Raw genomic sequence first — 23117 nt, forward strand, 5'->3', positions numbered from 1 at the left:
TAAGGACCAAATTTGTAGACAATGAAAATCAAAAGACGATAGCTGTGTCCCAGGACCATTTATTTGTTATATGGGCAGTGACATAAGCACAGTGTATGAAAAAGTATCAAAGATTCCAGGCATATCAGTTGGTATATATACGTCAGTTGTGCGTTTATTGAAGTTTCTATTAAAATTCCCATTTGTGTCATGTTCCATGTTACGTGAAACTTGTTACAAAGTTACAAATCGTATAATATTAAGCATTACAGTAGCACAAAGAATATTGAAACACCAGATATAGCTCTAAACAGTTCGTTGGATACCCGCGTGTCCACGATATGAAAATCTCAAACAGTACACATGATTATTATCACTTAAATGTAAAATCGACGAAAATAAATTCATTCATTAAAGATCCTCCTTCATCTGTTATTTGTGAATAGTTCGTACCCAATAATATCCAATCTTTATACATTCAATTATGAGGACCAATTGAAAGATGTTTTATGTTGAGCAACATTTATTGGAACTCCAGTATTTAAAGTGTTTAAGTCCAGTAAAATGTCATAGCTATTTGCTTTTTTGGTGAGACAACTAGATTGACTAAAAATGTACATCCGTCACGCTATTTTTCTGGTTCATTTTGCAGTTTTGAGTGGAGCTATTCATATAAAGAAAGGTAAGCGATCACCAAGATATGTACATCAAATATAAATAACTATTTCAATTACATTTTTTTACCTACTACAAAACATTCTCGACGGAATCCTGAATATCAGGAGCATGTAGTTTGAAGCAATTGTCGATGATTGCTGTCTGCTATAGATTTTAGATGTTTGTTGTTTTATCATAAATCTGTCCGTTGGTTTTTCATTTGAATTGTTTTACATATTACCTTTGGTTGTTTTTCTTACTGACTTAAATCATTTACCATTTAAGGATGTCTGCTGGTCATGTTTTTGAATTCTTGTCATATTTTCGATTTTCTCAGGTTTTATCCATCCAAATGTATTAAATTTTTTTTTACACGACACCCCACTTTTGTCTTCATAAATCTGTTCAATAGATCATTTAAGATTTAGCGATCCGGCGGCATGAAATCCTTGTTATTTTTTCTTGGTTTAAAGGGTAAAAAACAATTCCAATGTTAACAAATAGTAAAGTCTGAAGAAAACCCTTTTCCCGCCATTTTCTAAATGTCTCGTATTTTGAAAACTACACACGAGACTAATGATTTTATTACTTTATTTTGTTTAAATATCAAAGTTGTTTTCATTTTAAGCAACCACATGAAATCCTTGTTAGAGCAGCAGACATCCTTAAAAGTCATTTTGAAGTCTATGCAAGCCCACTTGTTATATCCATTCCAGACATTTATCGACCTTTCCTAAGCTCCTTATAAAATTTAAATCCCGGATTTTACTAGGAATTTAGCCAGCCGTCTTCCATTTCGATTCTGAAATAAATGGAAAAACTGTATTAACACGTGCATGCATTACAATGTTTTTAGATATTTCCCTCATATAGACTATTGTCAAATATCAGCTTGTCGATAATATAAGATATTTATTTCATATATTTGACCATTTTTAAACTGGTTTGCAATACACAACTAATAAAACTAAGCTGTACCAATGTAATTAATTTTCTTAAGTGATAATTGAAGTAAAATTATATTCAAAAAGTACGATAAAGAGCTGATATAATCGAAACAGTTCAAAAGTGTAGACATATCTGGACAACAAATCACTTTATGCGTATATATGCTTGTACATTCCTTATTATCAACGATTTCTTAGGTTATACCACTGAACATTTTATAAAATCAATGTCCGTATTTTCATGCAAGTTAAAAAGGGTGAGTTACACTTATGCTATAGGTAAAAGTTTATATATTTTAATATTCGAAATTAAATTCAAAAGTCGAAAGCCAGATTTATATAGAAATGGTATAGAATTTTTGAAAAATGCTGCTGCATTGGTGAACGCTTACAAGGAATAACACCTATGCTTGAGGAATCTATATTTTAGAAAAAAATCACTTAGCTTTAATTGTCCGAGATCTATTTATTTCATAATTTTTCATAATTCAAACTTTATTTGAACTGTTTCGATTATATCTGCTCTATGGTCGGGTTGTTGTCGCTTTGACACATTCCCCATTTCCTTTCTCAATTTTATTAACAAAAATGTTTTGTACTAGGGTAACTATTAAACAACAACATGGAATTCAGGAGTCATAACATGATTTGCAATATTGGCTTATTCATGTCGGACAAATAATAATTTCAAGAATATTTCGTTTCTTTTTATAGTTTCTTAATTTTTTAGTTTTCGAAAAGATAATGTTTACCTTCTGCTTGATACATAAGTTGTTTCACATATTATTGATTATACTAGTGAAGAAAAGTTTGAACGACTTTTGTGTAATTTGATTGCCTTTGTTATTTTTTTTCTTCATTTTTTCTTATTTTTTTAAAATTTGTTTATCTGGCAAATGATTTGAGTAGGAAGAGGAATTGTTTTGATTGTATTACTTTTCCGTCTGATTGTTTTTTTTTCTACAAATAAAACTCAAAGTGACTATTCAGGAATTGTACAACCTTTATTTAGGATATGTGTTTCATTTTCTATTTTCTTTATATAGAAAAAGAAGTAGCAGAAACCATTAATGAATTGGATAACCTTTATGGAAGACAATTACGTGAGGTTAGTTTGTAAAACATTCTTAAACTAGCTATAATAATAAAGGGTCTAAAAATAGCAACGATTAACATCCAAACTATCTTGGCGTGGACCAGTCTCAAGTTAAACTGATGCAATTACCAAATTAGATTTTGTAAATGCTTAAGAGTGTAAATTAAAGATGCTGCAAATGTCAGGATTCTAAAATTATCTCCTCTTTACGACAGTTCATTTTTACAACCGAGAAACGTATGTTATAATATTATTTATAAGACATGTAAAAAGATCTTTCATGTGTAGTTGTCTCGGAAAAAATTCCCGGAATCCTGTCATACATCAATTAATTGTATGTTTTGTTCCGTAACACAACTATTTCTACTCATGTCTGAACCTCAACTTTTGTCCGTATTTTTTCCGTGTACTAATTGTACATAAATGTCTAACGTGGCTAAGAAAAAAGGAAGAAATAACCTTTCATCGTATATCACTTTGCTATTTGTTTCTGTGTTTTACGCTAGCTGTTTCCGTTTGCACATAAAGCTATGATTTAATAACATATATACAATTGCATTGTAAAATACGACTATTTTAGATAAGTCAACACAGGCGATTAAAGAATAAAGACGAAGGCTATATCAGCAATGGAAATGCCTTTCGAGGCAACAGAAAACTTACTGAAAACTCTTGGACACTTGACCAGAAAGCAAGCCTTGAGAAAAGAAAGAAAGTAGACAAGCCGAAGGGAAATGGAAAAAAAGGTCTCGAAGAGGGTTACAAATTTGATAAACCAACGGTATGTGTTTTTATTTATATTCTGAGAAATCAAATAATTAGTAGTTATCTTACAACACATTTAATCTAAAAGAGGAGGTTGAACTGGATTCTTTCAGGTTTTAGAATTGAAAGGTTATTAGTTCTTTGTACATAATATATATGTTATTTAGTAAGAGTTGTCTTATTTTCAGTAGAGGTAATAGAAATAATCGTCTGTTGAGTTGCCTATATCGGAAAAAAATCATCCATTAAAACAGTGCCTCATTCAACAGAGGCTAAGAACAAAACGGTCTTTTACTTTATGAAATCATATTGGAATATAATGTCTGTTCTTACGGCAATAACCTGTTTAGTTTAAAGCCTCTACAAAGCGAAATGAAGAACCTTAAATAGATTCTGAAATATCAAAGTAAAAAGCGAACCTGGCAATATGATTAAATAAACATGTCAATCCTTATAATCACATCAAACAGCGATATATATACATTCGATAAGTTGTTAAGTCATTACTTTCGAACCACTTCAAAGCGCATCTTATAAAAAATAAAATTACAAAATAACAGAACTCCTTGCAAAATTCAAATCGGAAAGTAACTTATCAAATGGCAAAATTAAAAGCTCAAACACATCAAACGAATGGACAACAGCTGACATATTCATGACTTGGTACAGATATATCCTCATGTAGAAATTTGTGGACAAAACCTGGTTTAATAGCTAGCTCAACCTTTCACTTGTATTACAGTCGCATGGAATTCCATTAAGTAGACAAAATATGTGAAACAATTTATCAATGGATTTTAGCACTAGTATCTACCGTCTCTATAACAAAACAAAAGGGCTTGTTGCTCAATGTTCAGTTTTCTGTTTAATCCCATTTAACAAGTGTCTTTGGACTGGAGATTGTTAGTTCCTCTAACTTAAACAAAGTTATATATATGTATTTTTATGAGAAGAAAAACAATCATTTACTGAATACTTCCTAAGACAGTAATCTGATAACAATAAATATCTAAATACACGATGCATTTAGAGGTGTAGAGTTACATATATGTAACGTAAAATGCAAGCATAATTTATGAATGTTGGCTGAAACTCAAAATGTACATCGACTAAAATAACCAAATTATTCAGGGAGTTATAATAGAGATAATGCACAAAAAAGCAAACCAAAAAATAATCTGAAAGAGATTTTCCTCTGATGAAGATCTAATGTCCTTTTAGGGATAGAAACTTGCAGGCAAAAGTCGGGGTCGACAATTTTCATGTTTTATATGGACTAATACTGTTACGTATCACCGTCCAATCATTATCAAAACAGGCTGTTGGACATTCGAACAAGTCGGCACAGCAAAACAATACTTGACGATCAATTTACACTTAAAACCATTGATTTTATTCTTTTTTCCCCCCAGGATCTTGACCCTGATTCGGATTTGGCGTTTTTATTGGATGGAATGAGTATTGATGACCACGGGAAAGTATACCAGGTACAATTTACTTCATAGATAGTGTATGCATTCAGTCTTAAAGTCATCTTCATATTGTCATTAGAAAAATAATGCGTTGACCGTGGTTACCGTCGACTGTATTGGATTAAATTCCACAATCCCCCTTTTATAGCCTTCTTATCTTAAGATTATGATTCATGTTCTTTTAAGATAAACAATGAGTGATTACAAATTGAAACTTACACGCACCCTTTTTTTATCATTTGTTCATCTCATTGTTAAAACAACTGAGAATAATAAAAGATGTACTATTACATAATTTAAATGAACTAAACTAAATCTATTATAAAATATAAAATAAGGAGATGTAATATGATACAGTTAGGCAACTATTCACTGGATACCATTACGACAATCAAACACACGGCCTTTATCAATAACCATAACATGTGAAAGACATCATCACGTGTACACCAATTCAAATGAGAAAACTAAAACTACTATTTAAGTGTAAACGTAAGTAGATTATTCAGATTTTTTAATCTAAAATGATGAAAAACTTCCACGGAAGAATGACAATGTGTCGCAAAAAAAAAGCAAAAAAGTCCTCGCGACCTTTAACTGTAACATAAAGTCTCTATATATTGTAGTAGTATATTCATTGTAGATTTTAAACAATATTTGTGAAAATAGTTTTCCTTTTTAAATTTCACTTTCGTTCAAGGCTAGGGGTTAAATAATAGATTTTGGTGATGTCTTAGCCAGAATTAGACAAGCGGTATTTACCTATCAGTTATTGCACCATGCATAATCAGCTAATTTTACTTATCATATTTTACATTTTGATTCAATAACCTGGAAATATTGATCAATTGTAAGCACTTGAATGCTTTACGCGGGGGGTTTTGTATTGTACAATGTTTAGTTTTGTGTGTAGAGTTGTGTTGACTATTGTTTTTTTTCTGTCTTTCCTCTTTTTTATCATGGTTTTGCCTATTTTTTTCGACTAGGGATTTTTTAGAGCCCTCTTGGTTTTGTGTGTACCTCTTTTGAAATAAGGTTGTTACATTCAATTGCGATATTGGGGTATTATTTAGTAAGTTCTAAAATTTGTCAATATACTTGGAATGTTTAATTGGTTTAAAATGTTTGACGATGATGACTTGATGTATATGTATTGTACAGGCTGTGCGTTATTATGTTCACAATCGTTTGTTTTAACATCTAAACATTTGGTCGTAACCGTATCCAATGAAAGTTATATCTCAAACGTTTAAGAGTTGCATTGGTGTTGAATGTGTAAAGCACCCAAACACTGTTGTCGTTTTCAATTTCATTTTTTATATTGACTTATACATCTTAGGATTTCAATGTTTGGGGTTTTAGGGCTTCGGACGCAGTATACTCCAAATGTTAACATTGAACATTGCATTGGTAAAATATTCCCTTTTTTTACATAAAAAAGCGGTTTCTGATGACATACATTCTCTTTGGCAGAATTGATATTAATGATTTGTAGTTAGTTTACACGTTATCATAGAAGTCATCTTCAAAATAGTTTTGATATAAAAGTAAAAAACCAGTTACAATAACAAAAGTGTTAAAATAGCGCAGTAAGTACATAATGCTGTTTTACATGTCTGCGTTTTTCCTTTCTTACCATAACCATTTTATGACAATTTTTAGCCCATTGGACGTAATGTCAAGGATAAAACGAGAGCCATTGCAGACGGCTTGGATTACCATCCAGCACCTCCTTCAGTGAGTAGTTTTATATAGAGAGTTCGAGTTTATGACAACATTTTAATGTCAATTATACACATTCTGTCATAATAACAAAAATAAAAGTAATGTCTAGTGAGATGATTATAAAAGAAAAATACTTAGTTCCTAATGAAGGGCAAAACATTTGGGCTGACACTGGAATAGACGATATGAACGATATGGACAGATTTTCAACTTGCTATCAAGCTACCTGAAAGATATTTCAAGAATTTGTTAACATGCAGAACAAGAACCGATCTCTCAACGTCCTTTCCGAATTGACTTTGTACATGTATATACATGTATAAATCAAGCACAGTTGAATGAATCTAAGTTCAACTTTGACTGTAGAAACAAAACTAAAATAGATAATTCCGACAAAATGATTTCCATCGCCGCCTGATAAGCAGCATATCTTGTCGTATTATTAGGTATTGGACCCGTCAATTCAAAGTTTGTTCATCCCAGTAGGTGAAATATATTGCAATTGTTGTCAGCATCCTCTAACCGCTAATGACAAAAATGTATACCAATATAAAATAAAAAAATAGTCATTGTCGTCTGGTTCCAAATAAAAAGCGATTCGAGCATCCCAAGAGTATAAAAAATAATTGCTATTTGACCTTGTTTAAATAATGAATATTTTTGCTTAAGAATAATGTTGTAATTAGCATTAACGATGCAAAATTGTAACCTAGGTTTAAAGTATCGTGTATCCATTTAACATTCAATGAAAATGAAGAAAAAAAACGGACGAAAGAGGGTATCGAAAATATGAAACTTCACGGTTAGCGAATCGAGTCAAACATTAATGGGACGATTTTATGCTACAAAAATCATATATTTTTCAATAAAAACGGATTGTCATCTACGCCACACCTTAATCCGCCACTGAAAAATACCCCTTAATTGAATGTATCGTTGATCGATATTTTAGCGCCTGTTCAAAGTCTGACTGTTTTTATTCCCCTACCGACGAAGTCGAAGGTGACTTTAGGTGTGCACTTCTGTCGTCTGTCTGTCTCTCTGCTCATCCGCCTTTCCTGTAAATCAATTTTTCCCACTTTTTTCTTTGTGCTTTAAGATATTGATTTGATAATCAGTATATTGTTTTACCATAACACGTTACAGATCAAGTCAGAATTTTTTCCGGTCTGCTGGTTATGTACAGAGTTATGGTTCTCGGACTATTAAATATCCAGTTTTCCACACTTTTTTGTCATGCTTGAAGATATTGATTTGATAATTGGAATATAATTTATCATGACATGTTACATATCAAGCTTGAAATTTGTTCTGGTCTGATGATTGTGTGCTGGGTTGTGGTCCTTGGAAAATTCACTCAAATAATTGTTTTCCGCATTTGTTTCGTCATGCTTAAAGATACTGAGTTGATAGTTTGCATATCGTTTTATCGTAATAAGTTACAGATCTAGGCCAAAGTTTGTTCCGGTCTGGTGATTTTATGCAGAGTTATGATCCTTGAACTTAGAAAAAATTATATTTACAACAATGTGTGAACAAAACAAACAAACATAAAAGGTTAATATGTAAAATATAGGGCACAACAGTCAACATTTTGTTATAACCTTAATCACTATAAATAAACCAAATATGTCAACAAAGAAATACAAAAAAGGCATATAAACAACGCACATTAACAAAAACGAAGAAAATGACACACAAAAAATCATAGCACAAGAACACGAAGACGGGATGTATAAGTACCGAGCCTCGTCAAATGAATAGTCTTAAAAATGGACTAAACAGTAAAAGATAAAAATTCCAAAGACAAATAAAAGAACACTGTAACAAGTATTTAAGATTCGGGTATTCATAAACTAATCAAAGATACCAGGATAGCAGTTTTATTCTCGCCATTACTTCTTCATCTCGTAATGAATGTAAATGAAATTATCACATGATTAAGGAACCGGTAACAAATTAGCTTCCTATACTCATAGATCTTGTAGTCTTAATGTTGGTATATATATGTTTCTTTTTAGGATCCAAATAAGAGAAATTTTGACCAAACTGTACATTTTTGGACGGACGGAATTGTTCCTTATTGGATTAATTCAGCATTTAGTAGGTTGATTTGTATTTAAGACAATTGTAAATAAATGTTTTACTAGGAGTTAAACGGTAAATTTTATTATATTTTATCATATACATACATACATGTATTATTTGTTGCCATGCCACATGAAAGGAATTTATCATAAAAGAATAGACATTTTTGTATAGCTTTTGAGAATAGTCTTCAACCATACTCAGTCAACAAGCCTCATTTTCAAACATTCGAGTAACGTGCATTATAAGAGATGACGCAAAGGTAACATTTAGATGGACTTAGTACTGTTCCATTTTGAGTTCATTCTATTCCGTCTGGTAGTCTTGGTTTGTATTTTCCAAATAAGTTTTTAAACTTCGGTAAACACTTCTGATAGTTAACACATTCGTCACTATGAAGCATGTATGTGTAAATTTAAGGTAGCAAATCAAATGGAATGTGTGCCGATCTTTTTGGTAGTTGCTTTTCTGTGCGCATGTTTGCAACATATATTAACCTTCAATCAAAAACTTAGAGTCCTAAAAACAGTTAGTGATTCGATCATTCGACATTTGAACAGACCCTTACAGTTCTATATCAATGACACCATAATCATTTTTTTTAGTTAAGGCTGCGTTTTAGTTTATCTAATTTATTATTCGTTATATCTTATTAGTTTTGTTTGTTTGGCTATCTATTTTTTTCTTAATATTTAAATTAATTTATCTATTTGTTTTCCTAAAAGTTTATATTACTTCAAATACAATATTCTGTGTTATCATTATTACGATAACTTTTAATGATGATTCAAAAATTCGACATAATATAAGAACAAGGCCTCGCAATTCTCCAGAACATCTTTATCAAGGTATAAAGTTATGTATTACATTTACCTAATTGATTATTCTCTGATATCTTTTTAATTTATTTTTTTTGGCTATCTATTTTTTTTAATTTCTTTTACAAGTAAAATACTTCTAACTAAATCAATTTGAAAACGCCTTCAACATAGCCTTATAGATAAATCTAAAACCCAGTAGTATCATTATTCTTTCTGCTCCTGGCAAAGTCACCTAAAACATTAAATTATGTAGACAAATATTTATTTGCAGGTGCTAATCAAAGAACAGTTATTATTAATGCAATAGCAGACTTTAATGATAAAACATGTGTAAACTGGATACCATATGACAACAATACTCATATTCACTACGTTGAATTCGTTATTGATACAAAGTGAGTTAATATAGGAACATCATTCAATGTGTCAAAGAAAAAAATCAAGAATAATACCGCACAGTATAACAGACTACATCAACCACCAAAACTGAGCTCATCTAAAACCTACCCCGAGGAACGCAAGTGCCAGAAAGTCTGATTTGGTACAGGAACAACATGTAGTTGGGGTTAACTAGTTGTACATGCGTCCAAACCTTGCACTTTGTCGTATGTTATTTACCTTAAATACACAATACAATATTTTCACAGTAAGGCTATAAATAAGACGACCTCTACCTGTAAATTGGATAAAAAGCGGTAGCGAATTTTTAAAAGAGGACCACAATGTGTTCGCCAGTTCAGGAAGCTTATCACGCTAAATCTAAAAATATTCCCGATTTTCTATTTTATAATTCTAACTTCTATCAGATCAAGTTGATATTTGTTGAATTTGGAGGTAAAATTTTTCATTAAATTGACGGCATTCCTATGGGAACGAGCTATGTGCCACTTCTAGCAGACCTCTTCTTATTTTCATATGAATCGGAGTATCTTCAGACACTTGTAAAAACAAAAAACTCAAAGAAGCCAGGTCATTTAATGTCAGTTTCAGATATATTTATGATGTTCTTTCCAATAACAATCCAAACTTTTCAGATTGGTTTCCATTGATATCTCTCTCAGAACTTTAAATTAAAGAAACAACAGACACGACTCCCTCTGCCTCATTTTAGACCTATACATCGAATTTGACAGACACGGTCATCTCAGTACCAGAATCTATGACAAACAAGATGATTTCAATTTTGAAATTATCAATTTCCCACATCTTAGTATCAATATACCAACATCATCTGCATATGGGATATACATTTCCCAACTTATTCGATATTCAAGAGTTGCTGCTCCTACTCAGACTTTGTAAAACGTCACCAGTGTCTGAACAGAAAGTTTACGAAACAGGGACATTCCTAAGAACGTCTCGTCATTTTTCTAAAAAATAAGTTCATCGGAAGGTGCCAAGACCTTCTTCATAGCCAGAAATTAGTAGTGGTTTTGCTAATTAATATTCATAATATGTAAATGAGAATTGTACCACGTGATAGTAGTTTGAACTTGACTGGCTTGATATCATTAAAATCATTAAAATCTTTAAAACACGGATATTATAAGTTGCCCGTCACAGAGTCCTTATTTACAATCACTTTGATATTTCCGTAAAGTTGTCAGGCGGTCAAAATCAAAACAATGAACGCGAATTTAGTGAATTTTTCGTGCTTTCGTGAGTTTATTCTTCTTGAAATAGTGACATTTTAACTTTACGTGGGAACCTAGAGTTCAGCGACTACACATACAAGGTTTGGACTTGCTTATTCTTTGGAAATTCAAGTTTCAAATTTCACCCCGGCAACCTGTTTTTGTAATGACCTTAGTAGCCAATTTTCAACACGAAGTCTGCAAATTTGACGGTTCAGCCATTTTAGCCTGTATTTTACACTGCAATATTAAAAGCCTCTCGCTTCGATTTTTAAAATAGCTCAGGAACCTGTATTTTTGCAACAACAGTCATTATGTTTCGTTTAAATGGTGTATATTGTTGTGTATATTCATTTTCTGCCCCGGCAACCTGTCTATTACTTAAATTAAAATTAAAACAGACATTTTTTCAAAATTCCCTATCATTTTAATGTAATTTCCGTGACCCGTATCCGATTTCTTTAGTATAATATTCAAATACGCAAAGTGGCGTTGATTTCTGGATATGTTGATAAATATTCCGTACCAATTTTAAAAGAATACACGATGTTCTTGAAGTATAGATGCTAGGTACTGACACTGTTAATCATCTTAATAACGTGTTATACTTGTATTTTATTTGTCTTTATGAATATTACTTTTACTGTTTAGTCTGTGTTTATTGACACCCATTTGATGTGGATCGGTATCTGTACATCTTGTACTTTTGATATTGTTCTATGATAACCCTCGTATTCTTGTCTTTCATTTTTATGCCTCACCTACGATAGTAGAGGGGCATTATGTTTTCTGGTCTGTGCGTCCGTTCGTCCGTCTGTCTGTCTGTCCGTTCGTTCGTTCGTCGGTTCGTTCGTCCGTCTGTCCTGCTTCAGGTTAAAGTTTTTGGTCAAGGTAGTTTTTGATGAAGTTGAAGTCCAATCAACTTGAAACTTAGTACACATGTTCCCTATGATATTATCTTTCTAATTTTAATGCCTAATTATATTTTTTATCCAATTTCACGGTTTCATTGAACATGGAAAATGATAGTGGGAGTGGGGCATCCGTGTACTTTGGACACATTCTTGTTGTTTATGTCCTTTGAATATATGCCTTATATGCCTTTAGGTGTTTCTTAGGTACATATGACGTGGCTCTGTACTTATACATCCCGTTATTGTGCTATTACAAAACTGTTTTATATTTTGTCTTTCGTTTGTGCTGATGTGCTTTGTCTATATGTCTTTCAATGTTATTTTGATACATATATGCCGTTGCTCTGTTTTTATACATCCCGTCATTGTGGTATTGTACTATGGTAAGTTTGTGTATTCTTGTCTTTAATATTTGCTAATATACTAGGTTGATATGCCATTTTGTGCTTCTTTGTTAAATTTTTTATTTTTATTTTTATTTTTATAGTGATTCAGATTATACCACAATGAATGCTGTACCCCTATTTTTGACATTTTGACATATTATGTCTATTTGTTTTGTTCACAAATCGTTGTCAATATAATGTAATTTGATGCGACTGTCATACATGTGAAGGGTTAAGTTAGCTTTTAAATCAGGTTTAATCCGTTTTCTATATAAGAAAAATACCTGTACCAAATCAGGACTTTGCCAGTTGTTATCCATTCGTTTGATGTTTCTGAGCTTTTTCTTTTGTCATTTGATTAAGCTTTTTCTTTTTGAATTTTCCTCGGAGTTCAGTATTTTGGGAATTTTACTTTTTAACGTGGTCAAATCGCAAAAATATTCCAATTTGAACATATGAACAATATTTACAATATGAAGATGCTACCAATTGGTGGTTTGTGATGAAAGACGAAAATGTTTAGTTGCTACTTTTAAACAATAAGATAATAGATTCAAACATTTGAGTTTCAGTTAGATCTCATAAGAACTCACGAAGTTTTTTTTATCGCGCAGAATCGTTGAAATGTCCCTTCACGAGGCATCAGATTAAACGTTTTCATTCTGAACGGACTGCAAGAACACTATACCACAGTTACTCGATCAGGAGCTAAATGTGATAACTCAAGGGTATCTAATTAATAGTGTATACTAGTACAGCTCCTTATGAAATGCCTGTTAAAGCTTTTTGTACAGATTTACAGCCATACATATCATTTAAACATTTGTTTTCTTACTACTTGTAGAAATTGCTATTCGTATGTTGGAAAAATGTCAGCAATTCCACAACTGATAGGTTTGACAAATGGCTGTGTAAACGTATGTACTGGGTATTTTTGTTTTTTGTTTCTTTTATTATTAGCCTTATGATAATTTTATTGTTTTAACATTCATGATATTTATAGATTATCGTTGATCATTTCAACGAGATTGGTTTTCTCGCTTGAGCCGGTACGGCGAAAGTGAGAAAAATCAATCGAGTTGAGATAATCAATTATAATCTGTTTATCGCTATGTTACCTCGTTGTTAATTTCATTTACAACGGGCACGTGTGCCCTTAGTTTCACGCGATAATTTTTCATATCACTCTACTGTGCTGAGAAAGGAAATTACCAGTCACTAAAATCAAAGGAAAATTTCGTAAAATTGTGTTAATATGATTTACATCAACGAATATAATTGTTCTTATATTAAAGAAAGGCATAAGATGCCACAGGGACATTCAAAAATATCAATATGTCCTCTTTAAAACAATGTATCTAGTTTACAATTTCAAACCAAATGAAAAAAATCATTATTGAAATGATACTGGATTTATTTAAACAAAAGACAAGGTTGCAATGGGTTTTAGAGTAAAGGGAAATATTGTCTTTAGAAAAAAAAAACGCAATTTTATTATTGTTAGTCCGTGTTTATTGTTTTAGGGGTTGGGGGGGGGGGGGGGGGGGGGTTGTACCCTACCCTTCAATTATAGATTTTGATCCAAATGTAACCATAATTGCAAAAAAGTATTTTAAAAATTTGTGATAAATACGTAGGGATATGTATAATTCAGCTTATTCAATTTATTTGCAGTGAAAAAAGTAAGCATCTACAGATCTAACGTCAGTTAGTTTAATTACACTATAAGCACCAAGAGATTTCATATATTTGATAAGCAAATTACTTGATTTTAAGCAGATTTGTTAAGACTAGTCATAAGAGGTCTGATCAACTTGACCTGGCCTGTCCATGGTAAAACGTACAATGTCGTTATCAAAATAACAACTGATAACATTCAAATATACAAATAAAAATGAACAAAATAAGCCCTGACACTATGAGTAATATAATGTTCTTATTTCCTATTATATTTCAATTTTTATTGTTACTATTACAGACAGGAACAATTATTCATGAAATGTTACATGCCATTGGTTCTTGGCATGAACAGTCTCGACAGGACCGAAATAACTACATGACTGTTGACATGGATAATATACAAGATGGAAGGGGAGCTAACTTCTATATAAGACAAACAAGTATTGATTCTCCATTTGACCCAGCATCCAATGTTATGTACGGTATATATGTAAGTCTTATTTAGAATCAACATGTGTTTGTATTGTATGTTCGGGTGTCTGTATCATTGTTGGAAAACAAACATCTCCATTTATAAATGCATTATCAGATATACATACATATATAGTTAGCTATTAATTTTGTAATATACCTTTATGTGAAGCTTATCGTTTGTTCCGATTTCACAAACAGTAATATGGTATTGGTGTTGGTAAGCTTTATGCGGACAATTTGGTTACTAACTTATCACATTTGATTGTGATAGTCTTGTGTTTGTGTAACAAATATTGCGTTAATAGAAAGACTATCTGGCTGATACGAGGGCTGGTGTTCATGATTTTTTCATCAGAAGTAAAGTCTGTTTTTTATCCTCCCACGCCCCAGATGTTAAATTTGCAAAACTTAATGGATTTGAAATTGAACTTTAAAATGTTCTGCATTAACAGTAAAAGATGGAATTCAAAAAATCATTATGATAGGTATATTCAATAAGCTGTTTTGTTTAGAAATATTATGAGTATATGTATTCCTCCGGCGGTGGTGCAATCTCATATATCTAACGTACTAACGAAAATAAAGGATTTACTTCATTTCTCGAGTTTTTCTTCGATACTGACACACATTTGGATGTGATGATATAAATTTCCAATAAACACCAACTTCTCAGAAGTAAACCTCTCCCAGGTTTATGACGCTCGCATATTGTGCATGATTGCTTTTTATACAAATATCTTAAGACAACAGAACAAAATCGTTTAATATGTAATTTAACATGCCATTTTAACTGAGTGTGGGGGATTGCAGATACTGAATGCATAGCAGGGGACGAATACAGTGTCAACTTAACGTGTCTCGCCTCTTTCAGTTTATGAGATTTCCTCTGGTTATAGTTTGAGGGCCGATTTGTCTACTTCATGGATTTCCGAGATGTGAACATTGGTAGACTACTGTTGCCTAAAAATATTGCATACACGTTGCTCTTTGAAATGCTCTATTATATTTGTTTTTCTTTCCTATTCATTACACAACGGTGCTAAATTAATAATTCCTGCGTTTTTGATTGTCTTTATAAATTTACTTTTTTTCGTACAAAAGGCAGCAATATGTTGTGTGATGAAATAAATATACTGGGCTTTTATTTCTTTATAGGTAGAGTATTCTTTGCAGTTATTTTTCACTTTCTTTTGTAGGCATTCACAAAAAATGGAGATAAAACAGAAATCTTCCATGACTGGAGACAAGAGTTTCTTGCAGGAACTGGTAAAACTCTAAGTTTCTATGATGTTGCTGATGTAACTGCGGCTTATGGATGTACTGGTAAGAATATTACAATTTATTCTGTTAAATTGTTGAAATATAGAACCTATATGTTTGCATTTGTCATTGTGAATTAATTGTTTTGTATGAGTCGCTCTATGTAGCAACATTCCATCAAAATATATATCTCCCAGCTGATAGTTCTGGTAATATGACCTATCATAGTTTCCTCGATAGAGGGTTGCCACTCACAAGGAAGCTATTAAACCAAGAGTTCCAAAGGGTGAAGTTGAAATCTTCCCTTCGTAAATGTGAAGGCCGCCAGCACGAATAGGATCACCGTTATGAAATAACCGTTTCACAGATGCTATCGGATATGTTCCTTTCCACGAATATGACCTACCATATGAAAATACTTACCGCGTTTGTAAAAATATGATCAACACGACGGTTCCACATAATGAGCAGGATCTGCTTACCTTTCAATCTATGAATTTGACTGTCCCTCTGGTATTTTTCGCCCCCTCCTTTACAATAAACTCTATGTGCAATTTAAGTATACGATGAAAGATTAAGGTAAACGAGATGTAGATGAGTGAATGAAACAAATTCAGATTTTTAATTTTAAATCTGGCTCGGTCAATACATTTTCTTAGTAAAGTTATTTGAATGTTTCAAACATTTAATGATCAGAAAATTTACCGAAACATTTTCCCTTATAAAAAAGGAATATTTTTTCTGTGTTTCGCTTTTAACATGTTATCGAACATTAAAACCACAAAATCATATCTGAGTAATGAACATATCTTTGAATTTAATACGCAGGATACGATTATCAAAAGATTTAAAAAAAATCTTATTTATTGCACTTGTCAACATTATCTATAACTATCTAACTAGTAATATATAATTCTTGACGTATTTCATAGACACTTTGTTATTGTTAAGTGTTTATATTTAGATATTTTTATCTAAAGGTTGTCGTTCCTTAACATATAATTCATAGTTTTTCAATTTTTCAATCGCCTACTCGCCCGAAATTGAATTGTTTCTTACTAATTTCTTTAAATAAATAAGACCTAACTATAATTTAGGCTTGGTTGCTAGCAGGAACTTCTTTTTCTCTCCACGAACAATGTTTAATAACATAATAATCTTATATGTTTTATCAGACATTTGCATACACAAAATTGTGCAACACATCGTAATATGTAAATGAACATAACCTATATGATCGATCCATATTCCAATATGACAATTAATGGTAAACTGTACTTTGTAGTTTCTAAGAGCACATTCAATGATTTGATAGTTGAACAATTTCTTGATATAACAAGCCGGAACCCTGCCTTTTAAATCGCCAAAGCAATTCAAATGCATTCATAACCAATAAATCTTAATCCAAAATACCAATAAACCCTTTTACATCTTATCTAACTAGTTATGAATATAGTAAACTATATTACACATAGGAGGAATTCCTAAAAATCAACGAAAAAATAAATATCTATCTCCAATGAAAAACAAAATGTCCGAACAATTTCCTTATGTGTTATGTGTTAAAGTGATACAATTGTCATGTAACTGTTTGAGATTTATTACGGGTATTATTTCATAAAATTTCAAAAATTTATCAGATTTTCGCATTTTTTATAATAGTTATTTTTTATATAAAAAAAGGACCATGAGGTCTCTCGGTCTGTTTTCAAGTAACCCCAATAAGATATTTATCTGTACTTCTATTTTAGATTCGTGTGTCTCACCACCTACCTGTCAGCATGGAGGATTTGTTGATAAAACTTGTTCATGTTCTTGTCCTGCAGTTTTAATGGGTACTGTTTGTCAACAACTTGATCCAAGTACCGGTACGTAATAAAATCTGAGTATAAAGTGTATAAAACCAAACGTTATGCCATGATTTTTTTTTAACATTTTTACATGTATACTAGTATACATGTTTTGACTCTTTCGTGGTAGAAGCTATCTGAATGAAGGGAAATAAAAAGTAAAGTGTAGTTGATACACGGTCAGTACTGCCTGATGGATTTGGAATTTTCTTAGTGAATCGTAATATATCAAAGCGGGGATTAAGAAAAATACATATATTATATATCAAGTCAGTTGCCAGGTACTGACCAATGAGCTGATGATGCACTCGAAGACTGACAGTCTACCATCAGTGGTATCAAACAAATTAATAAGTCAAATTAAAGGTTTACCGAATTGACGCACACATTAAAGACAAAAAATGAATAATAAAATGATATAGAAATTGTTGTTATATATTAATGTGGAAATATGATAGAAATGGTGGAAATTTTGAATTAAAGAAACGATATAAAGTACTGATATTAATTTTAGCCAATTGTGGAGGTATTATAAACATAATAGGTGGTCAAACATATGTCCTGACGTCACCAAGTTACCCATCGAATTATGACACCGGTTTGGAATGCGTATGGTTAATACAGGTATCTATAATTAATAATAACCTCCATATTAAAATCATTACAGTAGTATTAAAAAAATCAAAGTGTTGTAAACAGATGATTTATAATTATGACCATATCAATGGTCATTCATGTCAACACAGGAGTGCTGACTACTGGTCTGGTAATACCCTCGGGGAATAAAAACTCCACCAGCAATGCCATCGACCAAGTGGTTTGAATAAAATCATCATACAGAACTTTAATAAAACAAATAATAGGCAGTGGTATTGTATTACTATTTGGATACAGTATTAAAAATATGTTAAAGTGGTATGTGTGTACATATTACTGTGGTATTGGAACTCCTGATTATCACCTTTGATAAAAAAAAAGGATCTACTAAAGTTAGTTTCATCAGAAGTTTGTAAGATTTAGCTAATTTTGTATGTAAAATACGAATGACAAGTTTTCGGCTGCTCGAGTGTGAGCCAAGGCTCCGTGTTGAAGGCCGTACTTTGACCTATAGTTATCAACTTCTTATACATTGTGATCTAGATGGAGTGATGTCTTATTGGCACTCATATCACATCTTCTAAATTATGCTTAATATGTAGACGAAATACACGTCTTTTTTAGCAAATTATAATCCAAATAATTTCTTTAATGAGATATTTAAAGTCTTTATTTTATAGGGAGATCCTGGCAACCATATAAGAGCAACTGTTACCGATATGAATATAAGCAATAACGGCAATGCATGCTATCACTGGATAGAAATAGTTTATGACCTTCTTGCCAACAAAGGTCCAGAGTACGTTATGTAATCTATATGTATGAAACAAAGTTGTATACGAAAATTGCTTATGTAATTAAGTTAACAATGGAATCATAAAGATATTCAAACTTACAAATATTCATAGATACTCTTACAAAGAAGGATAACACTGTCGAAGTCAAATTTTTATCGTTTAGAAATTTTCAAAAATGCTAAATGCGTTCAAAGTTGTGACCTTCAAACTTTCATAATCATTGCAGTTATTAAAACTCCTGCTGTTGATTGCCTGATAGCTTTGTTTGAAAAATATTTTTTTAACAAATGATACTACAATTTTCTAAAACTTAATGAACATATAAATAGTTATTATTTTTAGGCGATGCGGTACTTCGGACCATGAAGTCTGGGATACATCGTCCGACGAAGAAATGAATACAATGATCATCAAATTTGACAGCTTTATAGGAAGTGATAAGGCGACTGCACGGGGATTCAGTATTACATTAGAATCAATTGGAACAGGTCGGTTAAAAGTATATATAAGTATCATGTAATGTGTTAGTAACTGAATGCTATCTAGTTGTATACTATTTCAAAGAAGGCTATTCGTTTCCTCATATGATTGTTCGAAATAAATATTTACATAAATTTGTATCATAGTATATAAGGATTAATTAAAAGCCATAGCCAGTATTCATTATGGATTATTTTTACTGGTATTGTGTACGGTGATGAGCTGAACAGGTTGGTGAAAATTCGCCAAAGGGGAACTATTTCCTAAATGAGGAACAATCCATCATTTGATAGTACTATAAAAACATAAATTTCTAAAAATGGGTTTTTTGCTTAAAATGGCACGAATTTATATAAAATGGAATAACTTTTTTCATAGAACTATGTCTTTATTATGGGTTTTGTAAAAGTTCCATTTCTAAGTAGCAACATTCCAGCAGCACCTGCATACGGGGTATATATCTCCCAATTAATACGATATTCCCGTGTTTGCATTTCCTATCATAATTTTCTTGATAGAGGGTTACTGCTCACAAGGAAGATATTAAACCAAGAGTTCCAAACGGTGAAGTTGAAATCATCCCTTCGTAAATTTTACGGACGCCATCACGAGTTGGTTGACCGTTATAGAATAACCGTTTCACAAATGATATCGGATATGTTCCTTACGTCGTAACTACAATCCCCTTCCCTTTCATGAATGTGACCTACCGAATTAGACTATTTACCGGATTTGTAATCACATAAGCAACACGACGGGTGCCACATGTGGAGCAGGATCTGCTTTCCCTTCCGGAGCACCTGAGATCACCCCTAGTTTTTGGTGGGGTTCGTGTTGTTTATTCTTAAGTTTTCTATGTTGTATCATGTGTACTATTGTTTTTCTGTTTGTTTTTTTCATTTTTAGCCATGGCGTTGTCAGTTTGTTTTAGATTTATGAGTTTGACTGTCCCTTTGGTATCTTTCGTCCCTCTTTTAGTGTCAATTTTGGAAGTTTTCATATGCTTATAACTTCTTAGTAACTCTGTCTTTTCAAACATTTGATGCATTTTTCATGAGGATGTGCCATTTTAAAGAAAAAAAGACTCAGTTACAAAAATTTAGATGTTTAGCACTACCAAATGATGCATTAATGGATTGATTGTTACTCATTTTGGGAATAATTTCACATTTGGCAATTTGTCTCAGAGCTGCAAAATAGACTGCAAATGTATTAAGCTTGAAATTGTTGAGAATATTTATGGTGTTTTATCCGGTATGTCTAACCGTATAGCATTAGTCACGAGGTTTGTAGAAATACAAACTTGTCACGTAATAGTTCATCTTAATTTCATTGACATTCTTTGTTGTTGGAAAGAGTGAAGATTATTTTACCTTTTATAAACTCAAAAATGAGACTTACGTAAAAAGGGAGAATAAAGAAAAAGGGAATTTGTAGATTCTAGCAGCGCTTAATTGTTAACGAAGCAATGATCTTTAATACTAGTTAAAGCTTAGTTAAAAATAATACCCCGATCAAGCGAAGCTATACTTATATATATGTTGCTCATTTATTTGAGAGGCATTAAGGCCCGGTTTTGAACTAAGAAAATATAACGTTTGACAACTGTCTCAAATTTGCACATAATGTTTAAAAATGTAAAGGGTCAAAAAATATAAACGAAAAACATAAAAAAAATTATCTGATGACATCATACTTGCGTCATAATATGTATTGTTTTCACAAAAACGACGAAAAATACAGAATTTATCTGTCGTCGTTTCGATATAACTTACCGCTACATGTCCGCTATTACTGGATATCACATAGGTTCCCGCAAAAATTTTACATCATAAAACAAAATATCTGACGCCACAATGAAAAAGTGATTGTTGTATGCGTAAAAGTTCAAGCGGCCGGGTCAGCCGGGGCTAGCGATAAGGTGTATTATGGAAACATCGTGCGAAGGTAAGAAACAAAAAAATCATTTAACAGAAGCTTTATGATAACTATTGACATAATCTCATTAAATTTTAATTTGTTCCTCGGGTGCACACATACCTTGATTTAATTTAAAAAAATGATGAAAAACAAGGAAAATCAAGACATTTTTCAAAACATGTAAATTTTGTCATGCTGTGTTGCCATGGTAACTCATTCAATGTGTAATTTGTTTTTATTTTCTGAATACCTTGTACCTTAATCTAGTTTGGACAAATCAAAGAATATGTATGAAAACTTTAAAATTTGCAGTTATATTTGGGCCTAAAAAGGCCTTAAATTCACAACCGTGATAAAAATAAATCTAAAACTCACAGGAATATAAAGTGATACATTTACATAAATTTCGATGATCCTTTACAATAATATTTGAAATGTTTTAATTTTATATAAAAAAATAACAATGTTCCAATGCAAATTGTTAATGTCATCTGATACAGATATGACCCAAAAGTTTACTATAATAAGCTTTCAATTCATAAATGTTACGCTTAAAATTTACATCGGTATTGTTGTTTATCATCTGCACGGTAGGTGTATCTTTTTCTTAACACCTACAATCCAATAAATATGTAATTATAAACCAGGTTTAACCCACAATTTTCTTGTACCAAGTAAGGAATATGACCGTTGTTCTCTATTCGTTTTGTTCATTGATAAAGTCGGGCGTTTGGTTATGTCACAATTTACGGCCTCCCCAATGTTTAATCAACCTCGGAATTCGGTATTGTATTTATACTTGTTTGTGTATGAAAAGGTGCTAAAATATCAGATTAAATATTTATCAAATTCTTATTCTTCACGACTGGATTTTAAAGTTTGATTTCATAAAAGAATGTCAATCATAAGTAAAGTTGACCATTTAATGCTTCTGAGTTCGTTTTTACTTCAAAACAATTGCATATGCACAAAATAATGACAAAAAAGCCATATTTGAGTTACACATAGATCAAATTTGACGCCTAGTTTTAAAATATACGAATCTGATAATCTCAATTGACTTCAAATATTCGCACCCGTAAACTCTTGCAAAAGTCAGGTACCCTTTGGGAAGTATCGGATCAACTTTTAAAGTAGTTTAATATCACATGTAATATATAAGTGTGCTGAATTCATATCTTTCATTTCCATTTGGTTGACACGTGTTGAATTGGATTATAGACGAAAAGTCAAACACCATATCATTCAGTGCATTTAATCCAGTGTATTTTAAAGTGTATTTGTTTTTATTTAAGTGCCAGTCTTTGTAAGAATCAGGCAATTTTGAAAAAAAATCAAAACATGGCTGAAAAAAACCCACCTACCCAGCCATTCTATTTTGAAGTAACACTCATCCTGAGTTAGAAATGGTAGGTCTTTAGTGTCTGCGTGTCTGGTAACTTAAGAAATCTTTAGATAAACTTTGGTTAGAATGATAGCAAATGACAGAGTTAGCTCCCCTTAATTGTTAATTTCTAGTGTATTGTAACCAAATTTTATCTCCAATTACCAGAACAGAACAAGGAAACGAATGGT

The 23117-nt window shown here is 31.8% G+C and overlaps 1 protein-coding gene across 1 annotated transcript in view; it reads left to right on the forward strand.

Annotated features, from left to right (window-relative positions):
- The first annotated feature begins 385 nt into the window (after nucleotides 1-385).
- The window catches only part of LOC139513012 (uncharacterized), a 45731-nt gene continuing 22999 nt past the window's right edge, over nucleotides 386-23117 (forward strand). Inside the window, exons 1-14 of the mRNA XM_071301070.1 lie at nucleotides 386-661; nucleotides 2630-2691; nucleotides 3260-3460; nucleotides 4857-4931; nucleotides 6579-6653; nucleotides 8663-8744; nucleotides 9822-9945; nucleotides 13329-13401; nucleotides 14463-14654; nucleotides 15835-15961; nucleotides 17650-17766; nucleotides 18263-18372; nucleotides 19026-19144; nucleotides 19485-19630. Of these exons, the coding sequence (XP_071157171.1) occupies nucleotides 592-661; nucleotides 2630-2691; nucleotides 3260-3460; nucleotides 4857-4931; nucleotides 6579-6653; nucleotides 8663-8744; nucleotides 9822-9945; nucleotides 13329-13401; nucleotides 14463-14654; nucleotides 15835-15961; nucleotides 17650-17766; nucleotides 18263-18372; nucleotides 19026-19144; nucleotides 19485-19630 (1573 nt within the window). The 5' untranslated portion in view covers nucleotides 386-591. The remainder of the gene's footprint in view (nucleotides 662-2629; nucleotides 2692-3259; nucleotides 3461-4856; nucleotides 4932-6578; nucleotides 6654-8662; nucleotides 8745-9821; nucleotides 9946-13328; nucleotides 13402-14462; nucleotides 14655-15834; nucleotides 15962-17649; nucleotides 17767-18262; nucleotides 18373-19025; nucleotides 19145-19484; nucleotides 19631-23117) is intronic.

Source organism: Mytilus edulis, chromosome 2 (genome assembly GCF_963676685.1).
Source record: "Mytilus edulis chromosome 2, xbMytEdul2.2, whole genome shotgun sequence".
NCBI lineage: Eukaryota > Metazoa > Mollusca > Bivalvia > Mytilida > Mytilidae > Mytilus > Mytilus edulis.